This window comes from Fundulus heteroclitus, unplaced genomic scaffold (assembly GCF_011125445.2).
Source record: "Fundulus heteroclitus isolate FHET01 unplaced genomic scaffold, MU-UCD_Fhet_4.1 scaffold_47, whole genome shotgun sequence".
Classification (NCBI taxonomy): Eukaryota; Metazoa; Chordata; class Actinopteri; order Cyprinodontiformes; family Fundulidae; genus Fundulus; species Fundulus heteroclitus.
This window is the reverse complement of record NW_023396890.1, coordinates 1,266,835-1,290,096: the sequence shown is the minus strand read 5'-3', so window position 1 is coordinate 1,290,096 and position 23,262 is coordinate 1,266,835. Positions and strand designations below refer to the sequence as shown.

Sequence of the window (23,262 nt, the reverse complement as noted above, 5' to 3'; positions counted from 1 at the left end):
GAGGAATTAAATTTCTCTAAGGTTGTAACTTCTTTGATCCTGCAAAATTACCGATTAAATTGTCAGACTACCACACAAGTATTCCAAAATGATGTTAAAAGTTTTCATGCCTCAACTAATTTACAGGAAAATAACCGTAAATTAACAAAATAAAATTTATTTGTAACAAATGGAGACGCGGGCGCATAATCTAGTTTGTTTGAGTTGAGTTGCCATATGTAGACGTCATCGGGTAGCACCCGAGCCAATCTGATACTTACACCGGGTTACAACTTCTCTGATTCCTGTGAGCTTTATGTTTCTCTGAAACATCTGTGTTGTACAATTAGCTTAACATGTAGCACCGCTACGTTCACGGTCTGATTTCTTAAACAACTTTCAGCGTAACGAGAGCTTTCTGGGTTGGAAATAAATGTCTAAATAAATGTGGCTTATAGTCCGAAATATATGGTAATATGTTCACTTTAAAGGTCATGTTTCCATAAGATTTTAAACTTTTTCTGTTGCACCCCTGTTTAAAGAAGACAGGTTGGCAGAGAACAATCTGAAATACACGGAACAGGCAAGGCCCCTACATGAGGAGGCGAGATGAAAATATGGCAAAAACATCAACACCAACAAATTTAATATTAAAAAACAAAATACAGTTAAGTTTTATTCTCATTAAGGAGTTTATCCAGAGTAATACCTATAAATAAAGCTCACAGGCAGAACCACCGCTGCCATGTGTTTGAGAGGCAGCGACCTCTAGCGGCGCAATGTTGTCACTGTCAACGAGATGATTTTAAAGAAATGGAAAAGAAATCTGTAAAATGACAACCTTGTTGGGGTTAATTCTTTACCCCAACAAAAATAAAAATGTATGTAAAACATTTTCACTATAACACCTCAGCAGAGTAAATACAACATGAGAAAAAGAAGACTAAACACTCTTGGTAATATTTAGCTTGCAGCTGTTTCAAACAGAGATTCTGTGATGTATTTACTTATTAACTACATTTATAATACTACGGAAAGAAATTCATACAGAGCCAAATCTGCACTTTGAGGAAGAAAATGAAAGAACATTTAAGTTAGCTGGATGTTTACAGGCTGTTGCAAGATTCTTATATTTCCATAAAAATAGTAAAATGATTGTTTTTAAATTATAAAAGTGCAATTTTAGACAGCAGATGAATGTTAGAATGCAGTCATAAGTTTTACCTGTAGAAATCAGTAAACCCCAGAGAGTCAGGAACTTACAAACTACTTTTCCTCATGAAGACCTCAGTGGCTCTGAGCTTCATGTATCTGAACCATTCTTGTTTTTAGAGTCTAATGAATTTTTTCAAAGTATTTTTTACACAAACTTTGTTTTAGCTGACATAAAATGAATAGAAATGAGTGAAGGAAGCCAGATTTTTAGCGGGACATTGTCGATCACAGCATCGGGACACTTCACTCATCATCAGTGGGGGAGTTTGCACATATTTGAGACTTTATGCGTACTTTGGTGCACCCGGCTCTTGTTTAATGAAATTATTTCTTTGTGCAAACGACTGGTGTATGTAAACTTGTGACCCACAATCAAAATCAAAGCATTTGAGCTTTTTTTATTATTATTTTAAAGTAGCTCTTTCTTACTTTTCCTTTTAATTGTAAAATCTCGACAACAGCGCATCTTTATTGCAGACATCCTGACATAAAAACACGCCAAGTACAAAAATCAAATGGAACAATCTAACAGTTACATTTTCAAAAGTTGCATTTTGGAATAATTGGAAAGTCTCATTAACTTGTGCAGGTGTCTTTTTTCAAGCTTCCTTTCAGTTTTGAAGCAGAGCAGAAAAATAACGCAGCTTTTGGTCATTTAAGGTTGATTCCCAGTAAAAAGAAAATCTCGTATTTATATAAATTATATATAAATTAGCACTTCACATCATTAGTTATGCGTTTATGCCCTGTCTCTACTCTGTCTCCACCGTGTTTTAAGTTTGTTCTGGACTCTAGAAAAGCGCGGACCATCCGTGCGTCCTGCGGACTTTGTGCGGTCCGGTGATGTCCGGTGATTTCCCCCCGGACTGTGTTTACTCCCGCTCCCTCCGTTCGGGCTTGTGCGCTCCCAGAATAGCCCTGCTTGGCTGAAAAAAGCCGGAGTGCTGGGAGGAAGTGACATGCTCTCCTCCACTACTCACACTCGGGCAGATTAGCGCGCAGCAGCGGTAATCTGCTTCAGGACCGGGGCCAGAGACGCCGTGCGGCCACCAAACCTCTCCAAAGTTGCCCCCGGCGCGCCGACCGAACCTCGGCGGACCCGAACCACAATAAAAGAAGTTCGTCTGGATTCACGCAGCTAAATTGGGGCCGAAAATGTTATTTGTCCTTATAGGGAGCAGGAGGCGCCAGTAAAATCCCGGGACAACCAGAGCTGCTCGCCACAAAGTTGGGAACTTTGGGCCGAACGAAGCCGATGAGCAAGTGAATGACAGGAGCTGCGTTTTATGTGACTGAGCAGCACCGAGCAGAGGAGAAGGCTGTGCGCTCGGACCCGGACCCGGAGCCGTGAGGATGGAGATCCGGCCGGACAGGTTCAAAGCTGCGGCGGCTAAGACTCTGGGGAAGATCTACGGGTAAGTGAAGCCTGTTTGGGGGGAAATGTTCACATAAAACTGATGCAAGGCAGAAAGATGGGTTATCTTTATCTGCTGCTGGCATGCAGGGCCGGTCCGAGGGGGCCGCGGGCCTGGGGCCACTTCTGTTTAAGCCTGCTGCCCAGCAGCAATGAAAGGCAGAAGGTTTCCTACATTCTGCGTTTAACAACACTTGCTTTATGGTCAACTAGTGAGTAGAAGAGTTGGCTGATGTGGCACATTTTTGTGAAATACAAAGTACCTATTTTTTTTAGCATTTATCTTGTAAATTTTTAGATTTAATTTCCCTTTTGGTTCTGAAAAGATGTTCCCAGTTCAGCAAATGGCTCTGAGACACACAGAAGGAAAAATGATCAGAGGATGCTCCCTCATTTCTCCCTTTCTGTTCTGCTAATTAAATATTTTTTTGCTTCTGTTGATTTTATTTTACTTTTAAAGCCTTAAAGAAGAGGAAAATACCAGTAAGGTTAAAAGCCATAACCGTTGATCCGATTACAAACAGTTACAGTGTGCATGAAGTGTTTTCCCACCTCAGATACATAACTTATTAGCTTAACTGCAAAGACTGCTTATACCTCTGTCCAGCCCCTCTGAAATGTAAATTTGTCTCGTTGTCCTGACAAGGTAACCGCAGAGAGATCAGGATGTCCTCAGGCCTGGATAATCTGCCACATCTGCATTTATGGTCCCTCACAACATTTGGCACCAGAACTTTCTGAACCCTTTCTGGCATTTTGGGTTCATCACGAGCTTTGAAACCCAAACCTGAGCTTCGACGCGTGTTTTCCCCCCAGCAGGATGTAAAATCTGCCTCATCTTCTTGCTGGGATCCAGGAACAGAGTCTGGTTTCCTCACCGGGCTGAAGGTGTCCTTTCAGTGAAAGACGAAACGTTGCATCGATTGATGGATCAATTTCTGTTGTGCTTTCATACCATCAAGCTACAGACGCTGGCGTGTGATGGTTAAATATGGAGGTTCGTCTGCAGGTTTTATCCCTGAAAGGAAATAGATTTCAGACCCGAGCTTAGCAGACAATCTTTGCCCCAAACAGTGGATGTGTTTAGACGTGATACAATGAACAAACCCTAGGAAAGAGTAGCAGATGTGGTTGTGGATTATTATTTCACCGTAGCAGAAATTTCTGATCCATAACAAAAGGTTTGGGTGACTTCTTGTAAACTTTGCTGGCAGTTGGCACTAAAGAGCAAATCCCGCTGTAGAAATGAGGATTTGGACAAAGGTTCGGCGCGTTTCCCGGAACCTGAGAGCAGACGTGCTATCGATGGACTCCCCTTTCTCTCTCTCGGGATTTGATGCCGCGTCTCAACTCACTTAAATCCTCTCCAGAAATAGCCTCTCCTCCTCAAGCTGTCGGCCTGCGTAAATCCCTGCAGGATGTACACCTGGGCCTATCTCTGCCTCTCCCCATAAGTAGCGCCGGTAACTCGTCACCAATATCCCCTCCCACCACAGGACATCTAACTACCGGGATTAGTCCTCTCCACTAAACGGCGGAAAGCCGTAAGCTGTCATTTCCGCCCGGGATGCGTGGCCCCGGCTGCTCCATTTGGCTGCTGTGCGTAACGGACGGCCCTCGGCACGCACCGCCCTCCGCAGGTGCACAAAGGAAGGTGGTCACCTGCGCTGGAGGTGTCTCCGTCTCTTGTTGTCCTCACCAGTCCTTACCTAACGGACTGATCTTGGTTTAGACCAGGTCCTTCCTGATGTCTTTTCATCCTCTCTATTAATCGTTATTGAACTCTCTTTCATCCAATCAATGGTTGCGGACGGATAAACCGACTCTGAGTGACTCAGCCCAGCCGCTCTGGCGTTTGTCCTTGAAGGATAAAAGAGACGCAGGTGTTCCCCTGTGCAGAGCAGAAGCGGTCCAGCTTTCACCAGAACCATCAGCACCAACGGTGATTCTGGTTCCTGGGTTTAGTTAAACAGCAGAACTGCACAGATCCGGCTCATTTCTTCAGGTGTGACAACCATGAGAAGGTCAGCTGGCCTTCAGGGGATTACAGCGGATTTTCCTGAGTGAAGGGTCAGTGATGAAAAGTCACTGCAACAGATGCGCTTTATGCTGACAGCTATGGAGCCTTGGATCTAAAGATCCTCGTGTTTTATCACATTCCAGCAACAAACCTCAACATATGAATTCATTAATGGATAATTGGGAAAATGAAGGAAAATTATTCTTGGTTTTCTGAATTTTCGGTACAAATAAAAACCTGGAAAAAAAATGTGTGCGCTGCCTTTAGTTTGACACCCCTACATAAAATCGACAGCTTTCAGGAATCTCCTGTTTCTGGTCCATGAATTGTGGTTTAGAATGGCCTAGTCAAAGTCTAGACTTAGATCTAACTTAGAATCCGTGGCAAGACATGAAAGCTGATGTTCTCCAGCAAATCTGACTGAGCTTGAGCTGTTTTTAGATGTAAAAATGAAAATAAATGTCTGTAGACGTTCGAAGCTGGTGGAGACAAACCTCAGAGGAGACGATGCTCAAAGTGGGCTCTAGAAAGTGCTGACTCATGAGGGGGGGGGGGTACAAATGGAAGGTAAGCCTTTTAGATTATTATTTATTAAAAATACAGAAAATTATGTTTGATTTTTCCTCCCCATCGTAATGATTTAAGCGGTCAGATAAAACGCCAGCAGCACGTCGCTGTGGTTCTGATGCAGCAAACTGAGAAGACTTTAGAGACGTGAATATTTTCCAGGGAGGATAGCAACCGATAAATTGTTGTTAGAGAGAAATAAATGCTGCGAATTGTTTGTTAGACTTGGCGTGACTCAGGGGAGCTGACTCTAGAGGCAGAGAGAAGAGGAGGAGGAGGAGAAGACAGGAAGGAGGAAGAGGGATCCGCCCAGACAAAAATAGACCGAGCCAGCCAGAGATAGTCTATTAATAATTTATCAGTCATCAATACTTCATCACCGCTGAACATTGTTGCAACCTTTAAACACGTTAGGCATTTTTTTTTTATCACTGCACGACTTTTATTTCTCCCTGTTTTATGAATCCAGCTTTATTTAAAAATGTTATTTGTGCCGCTTCACGTTTGCAGTGATGTCATTTTTAATGTTCCACAGCATCGTCTGAAAGAAGGACTGAAACCATCATTATTTAAAAGATGCATAAAACAATCCTTGTTCTGGCAGCAGATGGAGAAATAGTCCTGATTATCTAATGCATTTTATGTATTTATCAACACCAAAATAAATCTGAAGCACTTCAAGTTCTCATCCATCACAGAGGTCCATGATGAGCAACTTCATCTGTGATAAATTACAGCCAATAACTTTGATTAAATGCAGCAGTAAAGGTAAATAAAGATTACTTCTGTGTTCTGACATAAAACAGGGGGGGAATAAGTCATTCCTGCAGATGATTTTTTTTTTTTTTTTTTTTTTTTTTTTTTTTTTTTTTTTTCTTCCCCAGTGTCCTGTCTAGCAAAGTGGCAATAAAAATTGATATCTTAATGCCAAATAGAGCTCGACAGATTTTACTTTCACAAGTGGAGCAAACAGCTTTCGCCATAATGCTCCGCTTGATTTGTGCGTGTAAATAGCTTTATTGTGATTCCTGCAGGGAGAATTTCAAATTATATGGACACTACAATGGGAAAGTAGGAGAGTAAAAGAAAACAAGAAGAGAAAAAAAAGAGAAAGAAGAGGTGAAAGAAAGAAGAGATAAAAGGAAGAGAATGATAAAACTTCCTCTGTCTGCTCCATCACCTGGAAAGAGACACAAAAAGAACAGCACAACCAACAGACATAAAGCAACAGATACAATCGTGTAACACCTTGATACCATTGCTAAATCATATGTATTATTATTTAAGCTGACATGTGTAATGTGATACCTAAAAAAAAAGTAAAAGAAAGTAAATAAATTATAGCCTTTCTATATATAAGTGAACATTTAATACCTGGGACCCAGCACCTGTGGGAGATTGTGAGAGTGCACTAATTTAGGTGAAAATTATCCAGAAGGAAATGGCTTGATAGTGATTGTGGAGAACCAAAGACCCACCTTCCCCGAGCACAGAGGCAGGGGTCAGGGAACCCATAACCCCGGACTCCCAAAGGGGCCCCCAAAGCAGTGCGCCCGAGAGGGGCCTTCACAGGAAATCTGCAAACACACCTGAGAACAACATGCAACAACACAACATCTGAGCGGGCGTAGGGAGGATCGGGGGTCTTTTGCACACCCCCGATCTCCGATCGCGGCACGGAGTCTGGGGCCTGGAGGAGGTGCGGGCCACTGGGTACGGGGTCTTGGCGGGGGGCTGTTGCGGCTGGCCGGCGGCTTACTGGATCTGGGGCTGACGCCTCTGCTCTCCCCAGGAAGGGATGGGGGGCAGGGGTGGCTAGGGTAAGGTCGGGGTGGGAGGGGGTTTATTAGGTATATAGTGGGTGATGGGGGGCTCTGGTCGGATGGCCCGTACGGGTCGTGTCGGCCCCCCCTCTTTGGGGGGCCTGGTCCGGGGGGCACCTGGTCCGGGGGCGGGGCCGGGGGTCGGGCACAGGCAGTCGTATTGTTGAATTGTGGTGACCCCCCCCCACTTGGGATTTTTGGATGTGAATGCTATGTGGGAATGTGTGTAAAGCGTCCTTTTTTTATTTATTTTTTATTTTTTTTAATTTTATTTATTTATTTTTTTTTTTTTTTTGGTGTCTGTGTGTGGCGAGTGGGGCACAAGGGAGGGATGGTGTGAATGAGTGTGTTTTTTTTTTTTTTTTTTTTTTTTTTTTTTTTTTTTTTTTTTTTTTTTTTTTTCCCAGGTTTGGGTTCGGTCCGCTCCCTCTCCCAAGATCATCTCAAGTCTCCGCTAGGTGCGGAGCCCATCCCCCCACGTCCTGCCCTCCTCCGCTGCGTTGGCGGGCGCCTTGACCCTCTGGCGCGTTGACGGTCCTCAGGTTTGGGGCGGGTTCCCGGGTGGGCGCCGGCCCATTCCCGGCGGTGGCTTCGCGGGGCCTGGCCCCCCGGGGGGCGGCCGGGGCCCCTGCCGCGGGGGCGGGGCGCCCCTGGGGCCTCTGGCCCCCAGGGCCCATGGCCAGGACCACTTCAGCGCGGCCGGCTGCCGGCGGAGCCCACGGGCTCGTCCCCGCGGCTCTTGAGGGCGTCGGCATTGCGGTGGCTGGGGGATTTCCTCGGGGTCGTCTCTCCTCTTTCCTCAGGGGGGGGTTGCAGATTTCCTGCAGATGATTTTAACAGAACATCATCAATGGTGAAGTGGAAGAACTGCATGCAGAGAGTAGACAGGAGCCAGGCGGGCGGAAAATAAACAGTTTTTACTAAATCAAAAAAGTAAGACCGGTGGCAACAACAGCAGGATCTGACCAAGAGCTGTTGGACTGAGAGGGAGAATAAAGCTGCAGAGGAAGATTTCTGACCCATTAGCAGGTGGAGGATGGGCAAGAAACTGAAGCTCGACTGAGGAAATAGCTGGAAAAACGTCAGAATCCACTGAGATGCAAAGATGCATGAACTCAACCCAACAGAACCCAGCGTAGGAATTCATCAAGACTCAACCTAAAAGGTGACAAAAAAACACAGAAACAATGCAGAGACCATCCTAGCAAAGTTAAACTTTGAAGTTTTGGTAAAACATGAGAAAAAAACAGCAAATTAAACCAAGTTTTAACCTCTTTACATCAGCTACCGGTACATTTTAGAGTCCATTTTAACATTTTATCTTTACTTTTAGAGCCCTGAGAGGCCAAGCTCCAGCTTATATCACCAACCTTTAATAACCATATTCTCCTTCTCACAGTCTGAGATCCTGAGCCAAAGTTAAAGGTTCCAGGAACTAAATTCAGGACCAGAGGGGTTCGGTCTGTTAAAGCTGTGGCTCCCAGACTGAGGAAGACGTTGCCTTCATCTTTACGCTGTTCGTTCTTTGAGAAGCAGTTGATGACTCACTAGTTACGACTGGATTTTAACTAGTTTTATGCTCCGGTGTTGCATTTATTCTGTTTTATATTTTTATGTTGTGTTGTTTTATGGTTGTTTTTATTGTGAAGCAGGTTGTGGTTTTTATCCTGTGAAAGGTTATATATAAATAAAGTTTACTTACTTACAAAGTTACTCCAAGAGAACTTCAAGGACTCATCCAGGAGGTCCCAGAGGAAACCAGACCAACATCTAAAGCTCTGCAGGCCTCACTGCCTCAGTTAAGCTCAGAGGTTAAGGCGGGGCAGAAATGGGGATTTTCAGGGCCGGTACCACTGCTTACCCAGAAGAACACAAAGGCCCATCTCCCATTTATCCAAAAACATCGTGATGATCCTGAAGACTTATGGGAAAATGTTCTGAGGACTAAATGTTTGTTCCGTCACATCTGGAGTAAAACCAACAGGCTTTCAGAACCAGAACCTCATGCCTGGTGGTGGTAGTGTGATGGTCTGGGCTTGATGTGCCGCTTCAGGACCGTGATGACCCGCTATGGTAGAAAATCCCATCAGAATGTGATTTCAGGACAGAGGCTCTCAAATATTTTTTGTTGCGCCTCCCTTTGAGTAAGGACCCCCCCCCATCCCAACAAAAAAAATGCAACTTTCATCATTTTCTGTTTTAAAGCATCAAAGCTCTGGTTCTGCCGATTACCCAGAATCTCTTTTAAAATGTATAACCTGTATATGGGTTCATTTATAACACATAACAATGGTTTCTAACAACTAGAATAATTCAACATTGCCATACTTTTTAAACTATATAATATATTAACAACAGTATAAAAGACTTTTGGCTGGACTCGTACCTGCAGTCAACCTTTAACTAGCAAAAAACCTCATATGGGAAAAATCACATCAATCCATTAAACATTAAAGACAAACTTCAGATGCATTAAGTTTTGTACATTTTTAGTAGTTTAGTAATAGTTTAATTATACTACTGAGACCAAACAGCAGGGGGCGCTGCTGTCACATTTAGAATGATTTAGAAGGCCTGTATTTCTGGACAAAAAAGGCCGAGGCTGTTCTTGTGACGATCCAAAGCTCTGCAGCAAGTCCACCTCTAAATAACTAAAAATAAAAGAACAAACTATGGGTTTGGATTGTCCTAGTCAAAGTCTTGACTTATATGTGATTGAGATGCTGAAGTATGGGCCTAAACCAGTGGTCCATGAGGACCAGTGTCCTGCAAGTCTATGTTTGAGACCACTAACTTAAAGAATTAAACCAATTCTGCAACAAAGAATGCTTCAAAATTCCTCCAAAGTGACTTTAAAGAGAATGTTGAGGAAGATGGAACTACTTTTTCACACAGGACCAGGTTGGTTTTGAGAGATTTATTTGTCCTTAATGGATAAATGCATCATTTGACTTTTTATTTTGTATTTACCCAGGTTATCGTCGTCTGATATTGGAACTGGTTGGATGATCAGAAACAATTAAATAAGCAGAAAGCGAGGCATGCATGCACACGTGCTTGTCTCTGTAGAGCGGCGGAATGAAAAGGTTTTCTGCTCTTCCTGAAGCAGACCGACAGTCCCAGGCTGATCTGAGAGCTCAGCGGTTCTCTCGTCATCTTTAATTTAGGCCCCGTTAGATGCATATTTGATGCTTGTCAGAGAGGAGGCAGACTAAGGTCAGAGCTTCACAGGAAAAACCAGGAAGGAGAGAAGCTGTTGGTCTACACTGCAAAAACATAACCAAAAATAAGTAAAGATTTCTTGAAATTAGTGCATTTGTCCTTGATTTGAGCAGGTAAATCAAATTATCTGCCAATAGGATGAGTATTTTCACCCCTAAAAAAAGATAATTAGATATAATGCACTTGAAATAAGATGATGGAGATGAATTGCTCCTGTTTTAAGTGCAAAAATCTTATTCCATTGGCAAAGCATCTTATTTACCTGCTCAAATCAAGGAAAAATACACTCATTTTAAGAACATTTTAGTTATTTTTATTTCCGTTTTTGCAGTGTAGTCTCTCCTGCAGTAGCCACACCTTTCCCATTGCGTTCTGCAGGTCTATCAGGAGATAAACGTTCACAACGCAAAACCCCAAAATATACTAACAAACAAGGTAAAGCCTGTTGTGCAGGCGCCAGTAAGACCCAGGTGAGGGAGGCTAACACCTGAGCTGATCCTGTCACGTTAAGGCTTGAAATCGCCACTCAAACTGTCAGCAAACGTCTGGCATCTAGATCCAGACGCCTCTTTTTTCCACAAACACTTCAGAACAAAATTCGGGAAAAATCGTGAGAGCTTGCCTATCGTTAAAGCAGAGGTCTTTCATTTAAAGTTGTTGAGCTGAAATGGAAAATGATGTGTGGCAGTCATGATCACAGGTGGGAATTCTCTCTTCGGACTCTTTCCTGCAGAGCTCTAGAGAAGAAACAGGAAAATGGTGAAACCATCGAGCTGTCGGCCGAGGGCCGGCCCGAGCTGGTGCAGGAGAAGGAGATGCCGGTGGTGGACTGCACGTGCTTCGGCCTGCCCAGGCGCTACATCATCGCCATCCTCTCCGGTATCGGCTTCTGCATCTCCTTCGGCATCAGGTGTAACCTGGGCGTGGCCATCGTCAGCATGGTCAACAGCCACACCGTCTTCAGGGACAACAAGGAGGTCATAGTGGTGAGTGAGAAGAATAGCTCACTGATGGGTCCCCCCACGGCTCCTCTGTGCTCCTTTTTCTGTGCTACTTCCTGCTTTTCCTCAAAACATTCAGGATTAGCTTTTGTTGTTGTTTTGTCTTTTATTAGCAGAGTGTTCCTGAGAGCTGGCTAAAGACAAACCTTCAGGATCAGAGCACGTCTGCTATAAACTAAAGCGCACCCCTCCTGTTAAATATCTGCCAAAACCATCCTGATCAGCAAAAATCAGGAAATACATAAAAAACCTGCAAACATCACCAGGTCCTGCATCTGCATGCTGCGCCGCGGTGCTAGTGCTAACTCTTACATACAGAGCAGAGATTCAGTTCCTGCTGTTTTACTTTTATATTTCTCCTTCCTTCATTCACACTGAGCCTAAACGGTCAGCATAGATAATTCTTAGTAAATGTCATTTTTATTATATTATGTTTCAAGTTTCAAGTGATAATTTGGATTTTTTTTAAATAGAGGATCTGTGACGTTCTCAGTAATTTCACTTTAGCTGAAGTAGAAATGGCAAAACGACCCGCAGAGCAGGAGGCTAACAGCTACCCTGTTTCAGCTGCTTTTAGCAATATAACACAACACAAAGAAAAAATGTTCACGTTCAGGTGGGGCACAATGCTCTATAAAAGAAGATTGTGGCTTAATTGGAAAACTTTCTGGAAGAGGGCAGCTAACATCTCTGCAGACCCCACACATCCTGGACACAAACTGTTCAGACTTTTACCACCAGGGCGGCGCTACAGAGCGCTGTCTGCTGAAACCAGTCACCACAGAGTGAGTCTTTCCCAGATTGTTTCTCCGATGAACCCAACAAACTCCAGCATGAGCACTCAGCTACACGGCTGTGAAACAAAATCAGTATGATACGTTCACAATTCACAGCCTTTCCGTTTATTTCTTTTCTTTACACATTAAAAAGGAGAAATTAACATACCGTGTTTAAATATCTATAGCTAATATCTGCAGGCTGTGAGCGCTGTAACCAAATCCCTTCCTCTGATTTTGCTCAATCATGGCCGAATAAATATGATTCTGACTTGCAGCTGTTAGCCTCGGCTAACGTAGCTTCAGCGCAGAAACACAGATGGTGTTTGGCTGAAAATACAGCAGCAAAGTTAACAAGAATCTTTTAAAAGTTTGCAGGTTTAATATCTTAGACTAGATGTAATGATTTTCAGTTTAAGTTGCTTTAAAAAACAAAAATCAGCTACAATAGACCTGTGCGACCAGCTGTTAGCCTTTATTCCACTTTTCCACAAACTCCCTGCAGTGTGACGTTTGCCTCCAAGAGGTAAGAGAGCTAATACTGATAATAAATAAACACTTCAAATATCTAAACTATCCCTTTAAACCGCTTGTGTCCAAAGACTTTGTAACACGGCTCACAATCAGCAAACATTATACATTTTTCAAATATATAATGTGCAAAAATCATTTTATTGTAAATTGTTTTCTTTTAAACTGTTTTTTAATGCACCCAAAGTATATACATTACTTAGATCCCAAACGGGCTCAGACATTTGTAATAATAAAAAAAGATGTTACTGCTTAGAAAATATATGAGTCAAAGGTTTTCTATTATTTATTATCATCCATCCATCCGTCCGTCCGTCCGTCCGTCCGTCCATCCATCCATCTGTCCATACATCCATCCGTCCATCCATCCGTCCATCCATCCACCCATCATTCTTCCATCCATCCATCCATCCATTATTTCTTCCTTCCATCCATCCATCCATCCATCCATCCATCCATCCATCCATCCATCCATCCATCCATTATTCCTTCCTTCCATCCATCCATCCATCCATCCATCCATCCATCCATCCATCCATCCATTATTCCTTCCTTCCATCCATCCGTCCATCCATCCATCCATCCATCCATCCATCCATCCATCCATCCATTATTCCTTCCATCTGTTCATCCATCCATCCATCCATCCATCCATCCATCCATCCATCCATCCATCCATTATTCCTTCCATCCATCCGTCCATCCATCCATCTGTTCATCCATCCATCCATCTGTTCATCCATCCATCCATCCATCCATCCATCCATCCATCATCCATCCATTATTCCTTCCATCCATCCATCCATCCATCCATTATTCATTCCATCCATTATTCCTTCCATCCATCGATCCATCCATCCATCCATCCATCCATCCATCCATCCATCCATCCATCCATCCATCCATCCATCCATCTGTTCATCCATCCATCCATCCATCCATCTGTTCATCCATCCATCCATCCATCCATCCATCCATCCATCCATCCATCCATCCATCCATCCATCCATCCATCCATCCATCCATCCATCCATCCATTCATTCAATACCGGTATGTTACAAACAGACCAGTAGATGAAGAGCTTAGTTGTTTTGGCTCAACTGTTTCACCACAGACCGGAGTAGTGCCTGGGTTACTGCAGACTAACCCCAGATCTGTTTGTCCAGCATCACATCACCCATGAAATGAGCTAAAACAACATTTTCCATTTAATAAGATATCGTTTTTTAAATTAAATATCTAATCCTAAAAACCTTCATGAAGTGTCCATCTGTATCTGATCAGTAGTGACCGTCACAAGACAGAGACAAGATGGAGGAGAAAAAAAATGACCAAAAAAAAAAAGGAAAAGATAAGGAGGAGCATAACTTTTTCAATGAACTAATGATCAGCAGTAAAGTTTATGAATGTTTCAAGCAGTAAAACTAAGAGAATCCAGTGAAAAATAACTCAAGCATTGACGACGATAAAACAAAAGATATTCAACAGCAACATGCAGAAGATAAGATGCAGTACTGTTGAATTTACGGTAGGTGTCACTGTTGGCTGCTTTGTTTCTCTGAGCTGCTGCGGACTTCAGTCCCCTGGGATCCAGCTCTGTTAGTGGGGCGCTATGAGACATGAAATCATATCTTTCTGCATGACAGGGACAGTTAAATATAACAACATATGTGTTTCTGTCTCCACAGAACGCCCAGTTCAACTGGGATCCAGAAACAGTGGGAATGATCCACGGCTCCTTCTTCTGGGGGTACATAGTAACCCAGATCCCTGGAGGGTTCATCTGTCAAAAGTTTGCAGCAAACCGGTCAGTAAATCCTCCTTGATATTAAAGTTTTAAGAGGAACTCGGGTGTTTTTAAAATGACCGTCCTCTGCTCCGTGTCTCCTGCAGAGTGTTTGGCTTTGCAATAGTTGCCACATCATGCCTGAATATGCTCATCCCCACAGCAGCACGGATGCACTTTGGCTGCGTGATCATAGTCAGGATATGTCAAGGACTGGTGGAGGTATACAACTCTCTTACTAATTAAAGGAAAATGGCTGCACTTCTGCATTGCAAAAGTACTCACACCTCTTAAAATTCATTCACATTTTGTGACATTACACGATCAAACTTTAATGCAATTTATTAGGATTTTCCACGATAGACGTAAACATAGTAAGGCATGACTGCTGGACCACCACCATGAAAATCCAACTAGTGATATCACTGGATGGTTTAGATCAGGGGTCTGCAACGTTTACAGTCTAAAGAGCCGTTTTGTCTACAGTCCACTTGAATTAAACTCGTTCAGAGCCGCAAATGTTGTGTAATTTGTGATAAAGATCTACTGTAGGAAATATGTTGTCATCGTTAAAGAAACGCCATTTTATGTCTGTTTTGAGGTTTGAAAAAATAGGATGGGTGGGATGTTGATGTTTGTGGATGATGATGTAAAAAAATAAAAATAAATAAAATCATAGTTTCCAACATAATGAAAAAAATATTGATTTAAAATTAAATATTACTCGCACTTTTAGCATCATTCTGTTGTGAAAATTAAAAGCAATTAGTCCAAGAAAAAGTTGCTAAATCCTGTATTTATTATAATTACTACATTTAAATACCATAATGAAAATATAATTTGTAGCCAAAGTTATTAAGAGCCACTGTGGAAGGTCCAAAGAGCCACAGGTTGCAGACCCCTGGTTTAGATCAAAGCAGATTCATGGGTTAGAATGGCCTAGTCAAAGTTCAGACCTGAAACCAATCAACATTCTGTGGAAAAACATGAACTGATGAGTTTAAATTTAAAGATTAGGCTAAAACCAGAAAAGACTTGAGGTCAGTTTATGATTTATTTATGTTCATCGAAAAACTTGCAGCTGTAGTTTTGGCAAAACTTGTAAATTCAGCAAGTTTGAATATCAACGCATGCCAAATTAACTATTTATTCATAAAACAAAAAATTCTCAGCCGTGTTTACTTGTCCTTCCACTGGACGGTTCTGTGAAGCTTCGTTTTTCCGTCTCTCACAGAACATCACAGTTATGATCAGCAAAATGTAAAAACATTTAAGAGGTATGAATACTTTCACACGGTTCTGCGTGTAGTTCAGGTGGTCTGTCCAGCTGACAGCACCCGTCTTATCTGGCAGGGGGTTTCATATCCGGCCTGTCACGGTATCTGGGCAAAATGGGCGCCTCCTCTGGAGAGAAGTCGCTTGGCCACAACAGCCTTCTGTGGTGAGTTCAGGGCCGCTGCCTAATGAGGCCACGGACCAGACCGCCTGCTGGCACCAAGTGACCCAGGAAGTGCTACATTACCCAGAATGCAACGCAGCTGATTGACATTTTATGGGTTAAAAATGATGTACGATTGAATTGTGCACTAAGCTGAAGGTTTCTTCTTTCCCAGGCTCCTATGCAGGTGCTGTGATCGCCATGCCTTTAGCTGGAATCCTTGTCCAGTACTCAGGATGGTCCTCGGTCTTCTACGTGTACGGTAAAAGAGCTTTGCATCCTTGCGTGTTCTCAGAAAACCAACCGTGGAGGGGTCACAGTCTGATCCCCTGCAGGCTGCAAAGTCAGAAAGTGGAAGCTGATGCGTTATGAAACTCTGTGGACAGGAAAACCCCGGCCAGTCATGTCTCTAGATGTAGCCGTCCACATAATGAGACGTTAATATGCAGTATGCGATGCAGGAAGTTATTAACGTGTAATAAAACGCGTGGTGTTCATGCATAAATATGACCCAGAATCCTAAATCTAAATTTCTGGGCATGCGGGTCTGAGCTGACTGAAGGCTTTCTTTTCTTTTTTTTCCCTCTCTCCTAACAGGAAGCTTTGGCGTTATGTGGTACTGCTTCTGGATCCTGGTTTCCTACGAGAGTCCGGCGGCTCACCCCACCATCACAGAGGAGGAGAGGATCTATATAGAGGAGAGCATCGGCGAGTCGGCCCAGTTTACAGTGACGGTCAGTGCGGGTGCAGCGCCAGCGGCTCTCAGGCCTGTAGCTGAGGCCTTTCTGATAAATATCCAAACACATTCATGCACCATGACATCGTGCAGATGAAAGCAGGTCCAAACTACACAATCAGACAATGAGTCACTTCAAACCACAGCAGCCATCTACAGATTTAGAAACTCTTTGGTCATCTCTGGTGTCTGCATTCGGCCAGAAAGTTTCCACTTCCTCACTCTCTAACGGATCGCCCTCCTCTAGTTACTCTTGGTCCATTTCCCGCCTTGTTATAACATTTGAATATGTCAATAGTTAAAAGTATTAGGAATGCAATGTGAAAGCACTAAAAGCCTTTTTGCGTTGCAGAAGTTCAACACGCCGTGGAGAGCCTTCTTCACCTCCATGCCGGTGTACGCCATCATTGTGGCTAATTTCTGCAGGAGCTGGACTTTCTATCTGCTCCTCATCAGCCAGCCTGCGTACTTCGAGGAGGTGTTTGGGTTTGAAATCAGCAAGGTGATCCAACTCAAACGCACAGTGCATCGCTATAGTATTCACACCACAGATTTCATGAGAAAAATCAACACAAAGTGGTGGAGAGAAACGCTTTTCTTCCTGCGTTTCTGACAAATGGAACCAGAATAAAACGCCTTTTATCGCAGTTACAGACACAGACACGTTCGCTCGTTCTTTGCAGAACAACTCAAGCTCAGTCAGGCTGGATGGAGAACATCTATAAACATCAATCTTCAAGTCTGACCAGTTTCCCAATTGGATTTAGGTGTGGACTTTGACTACGCCATTTCAAACTAAACCAGCTCTGATGCTCATCATTCAGTTTTTATCTTTTATCTGTACAGCACTTTGGTCAACCCCGGTTGTTTTCAATGTGCTTTATAAATAAAGTTTGAGTTGAGTTGAGTTTATAACGCCCTGACACGTACATAGTGCAGCATACAGGAACAGAGAGGATAAAAGTAGAACCACCTTTAAAAGCAACAGATGACTTGCATTTCCTTTAATGTTGGTTGAACTGTATTTACACCATGGCTTCAGTTTATTAGCTGTAAGCATTAATTTATGCACAGATCCACACTTTTGTTGCGGTTGTTGCATCTTCTTTAGTATTTTTGCTGCTCTGCTTGTTTTCCGTTTTGAACTCTGGAGTTTCAGTCAAGCTTCGGCTGTTGGACAGATGGCCTCATATTTAACTTAACGCTTAGATCTGCTCTGATCTAAACCATCCCATAATATCTCAGGCTGGATGTTCAGGCTGGTTCTCCTGATGGAAGGAGAACCTCCACCTCAGTCTCAGGTTCTCCTGCAGCCTCTAACAGGTTCTCCTGCAGGATGCTCCTGATTTATCTCCATCAGCTCTGATCTGCTTCCCACAGCATGATGCTGCCTCCACCGTGCTTCAGTGAATGGTGTGTTCAGGGTGAGGAGAAGAGTTAGTTTGTCTCATCTCACCAGAACATCTTCTTCTACATGTTTGCTGTCTCTAAATGGTTTGTGGTAAAATGCAAACAGGACTCCTCATGGCTTTCTTTTTTCACTGAGCTAAATTTGTGTGGTCCATCCTCTCTCCAGGTTCAGATGCTGATCAGAGCTCTGGATGTTGTTGTAGAACCTGACCCTGCTGTAACTGGATCAGAACCATCCCTGGTCTCCATGGTCCTGGTTGTTCTGATGTTCTCTATGAAGAACGCCTGAGGGCTTTGCAGAAAACAAATAAATAAAGCAGCAACTCCAAAACAAAACAACAAAAGAAAAGAAAGAAATCAGTCCACCGCATTTCTTCCGCTGCACATTTATGCATAATTTTAGGTTTGGTCTGTCAAACAAAACCACAATTAAACTTAACAAAGCATTTGGTTGTAATGTGACACAATGTGAAAAAGTTTTGAAGGCAACAGAGCTGCAAAAACTCGTTCACCGCACACAGATGGCAGTTTTCAGTCGACTGGCTGTTGTTCCTCGCTGATGATGCATTTACTTTCTCACATTCAGGTGGGCATAGTGTCTGCTCTTCCTCACCTGGTGATGACCATCATCGTGCCCATCGGTGGACAGATCGCTGACTATCTGCGCTCCAACCAGATCATGACCACCACGAATGTCAGAAAGATAATGAACTGCGGAGGTAAGAGAGAACGAAACCAAGAAGCTCCATCAGAGAGTTTAACCTGTCAGGAGATCAGTGCACACACACACAATGAAAATGATTTTGGAGATTTTTATTCATTTACGCTGACGGATTTCCTCTGTGTTTTTTCTTGGTAAGAGAATTTGGTTTCACCGAGTGCTGATCAGGAAGTTTTCTGTTGATCCCCTGCTTTGACGCTGGCCTCAGATGACTTTTATCTTTTAGTGACTTTTCAGAGCACACACCCATCAGTCAGGAGATTCAGCCTAATTACAGAGCGGAGCCGCGTGAGCGCTGGTGTGAAAACACCAAGGCACACACGAGGCAAACGATGACTAAGTGTTGTGCCCAACAAGCTCTGCCTCCATCAGCTATTTCTGAGCTGCAGAACGAAGTTTGATGCTGGAGTGAAATGAGGAAGCAGACGTTCATATCATGATACACCATGAGATAACGGCCTAATTAAGACAGAGACAGCAGTTTTTGCTCGTTGCCTGACTCTGTCCTCTGCTCTGCTTCAGGCTTTGGGATGGAGGCCACCCTCCTGCTGGTGGTTGGCTTCTCGCACACGAAGGGCGTCGCCATCACCTTCCTGGTGCTGGCCGTGGGCTTCTCTGGTTTCGCCATTTCAGGTGAAACACAGCTTCCATGTGCAGATAACAGAGATGTGCATGGCTCTGACGCCGTGATGACGGTCGTTTTCTCCTCCCTCATAAGGTTTCAACGTCAACCACCTGGACATTGCACCACGGTATGCCAGCATCCTCATGGGCATATCCAACGGCGTGGGCACGCTGTCCGGCATGGTCTGCCCGCTGATAGTTGGCGCCATGACAAAGCATAAGGTGAGGGCTGATCCTGGATCTGTTTGAGTTCTGCTGAATGTCAGTGTGAAGTTGGAACGGAAATATGTCCAGTTATTAATTACCGCCATTCAACATGGGAACAAACTTCATGTTCATTTTGGGCCTTTAGTCAAACATTGGAATAAATCTTTTTCCAAGCTGAACTGATAATCCAACAAATAGCTACAGTTATTACAAAAAAAGAAAGACACAGTGCATAACCTTAATTTGTTATTCTTTAATCCTCACAGGGTCAGAATTATACCATCACCTCCTCTAATGTTAGCATGAATGTCCCCGGATGTTGCACCCTGACTTTTTGCAGCATTTCTGGCAACATTACTCAGCAAAGATGGTAGAGCTAATTTAAAATGGCACAAGTTTTTTTTTCTTTTTCAGATCTTAATCCTAACATTTGCAGAGTGTTGAGTTTGGGCCACTCAGCGGGCCAAATGTTTGCCCATTTGTCCGTCCCCAAACCCGTTCTGATGAAAGAAAGTACATCTTATTTATGTAGCACCTTTCACAGATAAAAATCTAGACGTACTTCACAGAGACATATGCAAAATAAAACATGATTAAAAAGGAAAACAGAAAATAAACCAAATGATTCATGCGACTAAAAACAAATGCAGAATAATATTTGGAAAGATCTTGAGTAAAAACTCACATGCTTTCAGGATCACTGTCCTGCTGAATTCCCCAGTTGTGTCAAGTTTCAAGCATCTAGCTGCTGATTGGAGTTCATGAATTGGTCAATTCCTCCATCCACTTTGTAAAATGCAGCAGCACCACAGCATGATGCTGCCCCCGCCGTGCTTAACAGTTCGTACAACATGCCTGTGCAAATTCTCAGTTATCCGGGTCATCACAACAGCAACCGGACTTTCGTTCAGTTCTTTCTGACGAAAGTCCAGTTGCCTCCGATTTAAGCCTGTTTGCTGTTGGTACAACATTCTTAGGTTTTAAGGCCTTTCCTTGGTTCCTCACTTCATAATGCGGTCTTTCCACCATCTGATCATAAAACCCGTCTCAGGATTTTCCATGTGAGGAGCTGCAGATGTTCGTGAAAAAACAGACTTACACTGAAAAGTCTCCAAATCTTGAGCCTATTTGAAAGTTATGGACAATATTTAGAATCAGTGTCTGAAATTAACTTCCTGATTCACCGGCCAAGTTGGCCGGTAGATCTAAGGATCAACTGGCCAAGCATATTTTTTACCGGCCAAAGTAATTCTGACTGACTCCTGCTAAATGTCTCCACATAATCCGGCTACGTAATTAGCCTGAGCTACATGCTAGCTGTTAGCAAACGGCTAACAGCTAGCGTGTAGGTCATATGAGCTGAAAGCAGAGGAACATAAAGACACATCCACCCAGATGACTGAAAAACACGACTTCTCTGGTGCAAACATGTACTCGCCATGTGGCAGCTAGCTCTCTGAAATTTACTCGCCAAACGGAAAAATTTACTCGCATTTGGCGTCTGGTGAGTGTTAATTACGGAATCCAGACGTGTTTCAGGAAAACAACCAGTTTCAATCAGCTCTACCAGTAGAACAAAGGACTGACCCTGAATTGGAGAAAAGTGATGCACAAGCAGGTGTGAGTGTGTGTGCATGGTCGTTTGTGCTGTGCTGCCCTGATAAATATATATTATATATATATATATATATATATATATATATATATATATATATATATATATATATATATATATATATATATATAATATGTGTAAGTCACACCCAGGCTCTAAAATCAGTGCATATGTATGGAAAAAGGTTAAAAGAAATGATTTTAAAACCCAAAGTGAGGAAAATCCAGGACCTCTGTAATTTTTTGTAAACTGGAACTGCTTTTCTCTCTGACATTTCCTGTCATTATCTTGTAGTAAAGATTAATGCAGCAGAAAGGCTTGTGTTTTTTCTATATAATTTATATAAGCTACGCAAGGTTGAAACTCAGAAGAACCTTCAGTTTATTCGGGAAGGAGAAAGTAGCGGATGTGCAACAAGGTGGACTTGTGTTCAGTTTTAAAACTAAATGTGCAAACGTCTGGTTTTATAACTGTGGCTTGTGTTAATTTTCTCCTCTCCTCATTCAGACGCGGGAGGAGTGGCAGGGTGTGTTTCTGATCGCCTCTCTCGTTCATTATGGAGGCGTTATTTTCTACGGTAGGTAAAGCTACTCAGCATTCAAGTTTTTTCTAAGTCCTCTTTTATTGGGATCAATTCAGGAAAACATTTTCTGTTTGTGTCAGCGCTGTTTCTGGCCGTAACTGAGCCTCATCATTGATTAACTGACTGAATGCGCCCTCCAGGTCTCTTCGCCTCGGGAGAGAAGCAGTCCTGGGCCGAGCCGGAGGAGCTCAGCACCGAGAAGTGTGGCATCCTGGACGAGGACGAGCTGGCGAACGAGACAGAGGAACTTTATCGAACGAGTGGCGGAGTTGGTTATGGAGCCACCAACCAGGCGTCAGACCCCAACGGAGGAGGCGGGGGCTGGGTCTCCGACTGGGACAAGACTGAGGAGTACGTCCAGCCGGCCGGGACCAACAATTACCTTTACGGAGGCGAGGGCGACCGAGAGTTTACATAAAACCAGCAGATGTTCTCGTCTAATCAGAGAAGCACAAACAGTTTATCACCAACGTGGATCTCACTGTGAAGGACGTTGGACAGCATGGAGTTGGACTCTTCAGGAAGTTCGACCACTGAACTTATTTCAAAAAAGACATTTAAAGCAGGACAGTAGTTAACATAAAACGTGTGTTTGTGTGAGAAAACGGCAGCCTTTTTGAAAAGTTTCCCTGGAAACAGGCTTTTCTTTAGGCCTGATGAGGCTTCCATCTTTAAACAGTAGACAGGTTTATATTTTATGACTCCGTGTTTACGGTTTGACTCTCATTCAAATTTGAATTCTCATAAATTAGATATTTTCATGTCATTTAATGTCACATTCTCACTTTATAAAAGTGCTCGTTTAGAAACAACACAATTTGCGTTATTCTGCTAACCCAGAGCTGCGTGAAAATGGACGGATCCAGATCTGGGTTGATTTTTATACAACAAGGCTGGATTATGGGTTTGACCCCATGTGAAGGATTAGGTTTTTAACCTTAAATATTGTTTTAGGCCCAGCAGTGAAGGGAAAATGCGTTGGTTATACTGTGGACGGTTTACCAGCCTATCACAGGGAGCAAATAATCATGCACAGGCAGACCTGGAGAGACTAATTCTCCTAACATTCAATTTATTTGGAGTGAAGCATACCTGTAAACAATCTATGTATGTTTGGGAGAAAATGGAAACTCTTTTTCAGAAAGACCCAGGCTGGGATTTTTAGTAAAAACAGACAACAACCTCCTAAGGTCAAATCTGGGCCAATTCTTCCCTTTTCTTTACCATATTTAATTTATACCTGTGTACCTTATTGAATATGAGTTTTTCAAGATGTAGGGAGATAAATGGCTCAATTCACGTTGTATTATTTCTCTCTATTCACCATAGCATTTGTCTTAAGTAGAAAATAGAAAATAAGGCAGGGGTTCCAAAACTTTCAGCCAGAGACCCCCAAGATAAGAGCGCCAGACTGGCGAGCCCTTGCAGGGGAAGGGAGTCTTTTTTTTTATTTTTATTACATAAATGAAGTTTTATTTTAATGAAAACTCTTGCAAAGTGCAGTCTACCCCCTTTGTTAAAAAGAGGAATGTAGAGCATCTTATAAAGTTATACTATGGTACCATATTCATAAATAGGGAAATGCTAAAACAT

The 23,262-nt window shown here is 43.0% G+C and overlaps 1 protein-coding gene across 1 annotated transcript; it reads left to right on the top strand.

Moving 5' to 3' along the window:
* Positions 1-2,158: 2,158 nt before the first annotated feature.
* Positions 2,159-22,854, top strand: LOC105926700 (vesicular glutamate transporter 1). Its single transcript, XM_012863117.3, has 13 exons — positions 2,159-2,609; positions 10,974-11,226; positions 14,238-14,356; positions 14,443-14,557; positions 15,689-15,776; positions 15,949-16,035; positions 16,371-16,507; positions 16,862-17,011; positions 18,506-18,638; positions 19,163-19,273; positions 19,359-19,486; positions 21,594-21,663; positions 21,810-22,854. Exons 1-13 carry the CDS (start codon positions 2,548-2,550, stop codon positions 22,085-22,087), a joined length of 1,731 nt encoding a protein of 576 aa, XP_012718571.2. The 5' UTR covers positions 2,159-2,547; the 3' UTR covers positions 22,088-22,854.
* The last annotated feature ends 408 nt before the right edge of the window (positions 22,855-23,262 follow it).

Coding starts and splice junctions, on each gene's coding strand:
- LOC105926700 (XM_012863117.3), top strand. CDS start 2,548: ATGGAGATCCGGCCGGACAGGTTCAAAGCTGCGGCGGCTAAGACTCTG. Junction 11,227..14,237: donor ACAACAAGGAGGTCATAGTG/GTGAGTGAGAAG, acceptor CTGTCTCCACAG/AACGCCCAGTTCAACTGGGA. Junction 14,357..14,442: donor CAAAAGTTTGCAGCAAACCG/GTCAGTAAATCC, acceptor TGTCTCCTGCAG/AGTGTTTGGCTTTGCAATAG.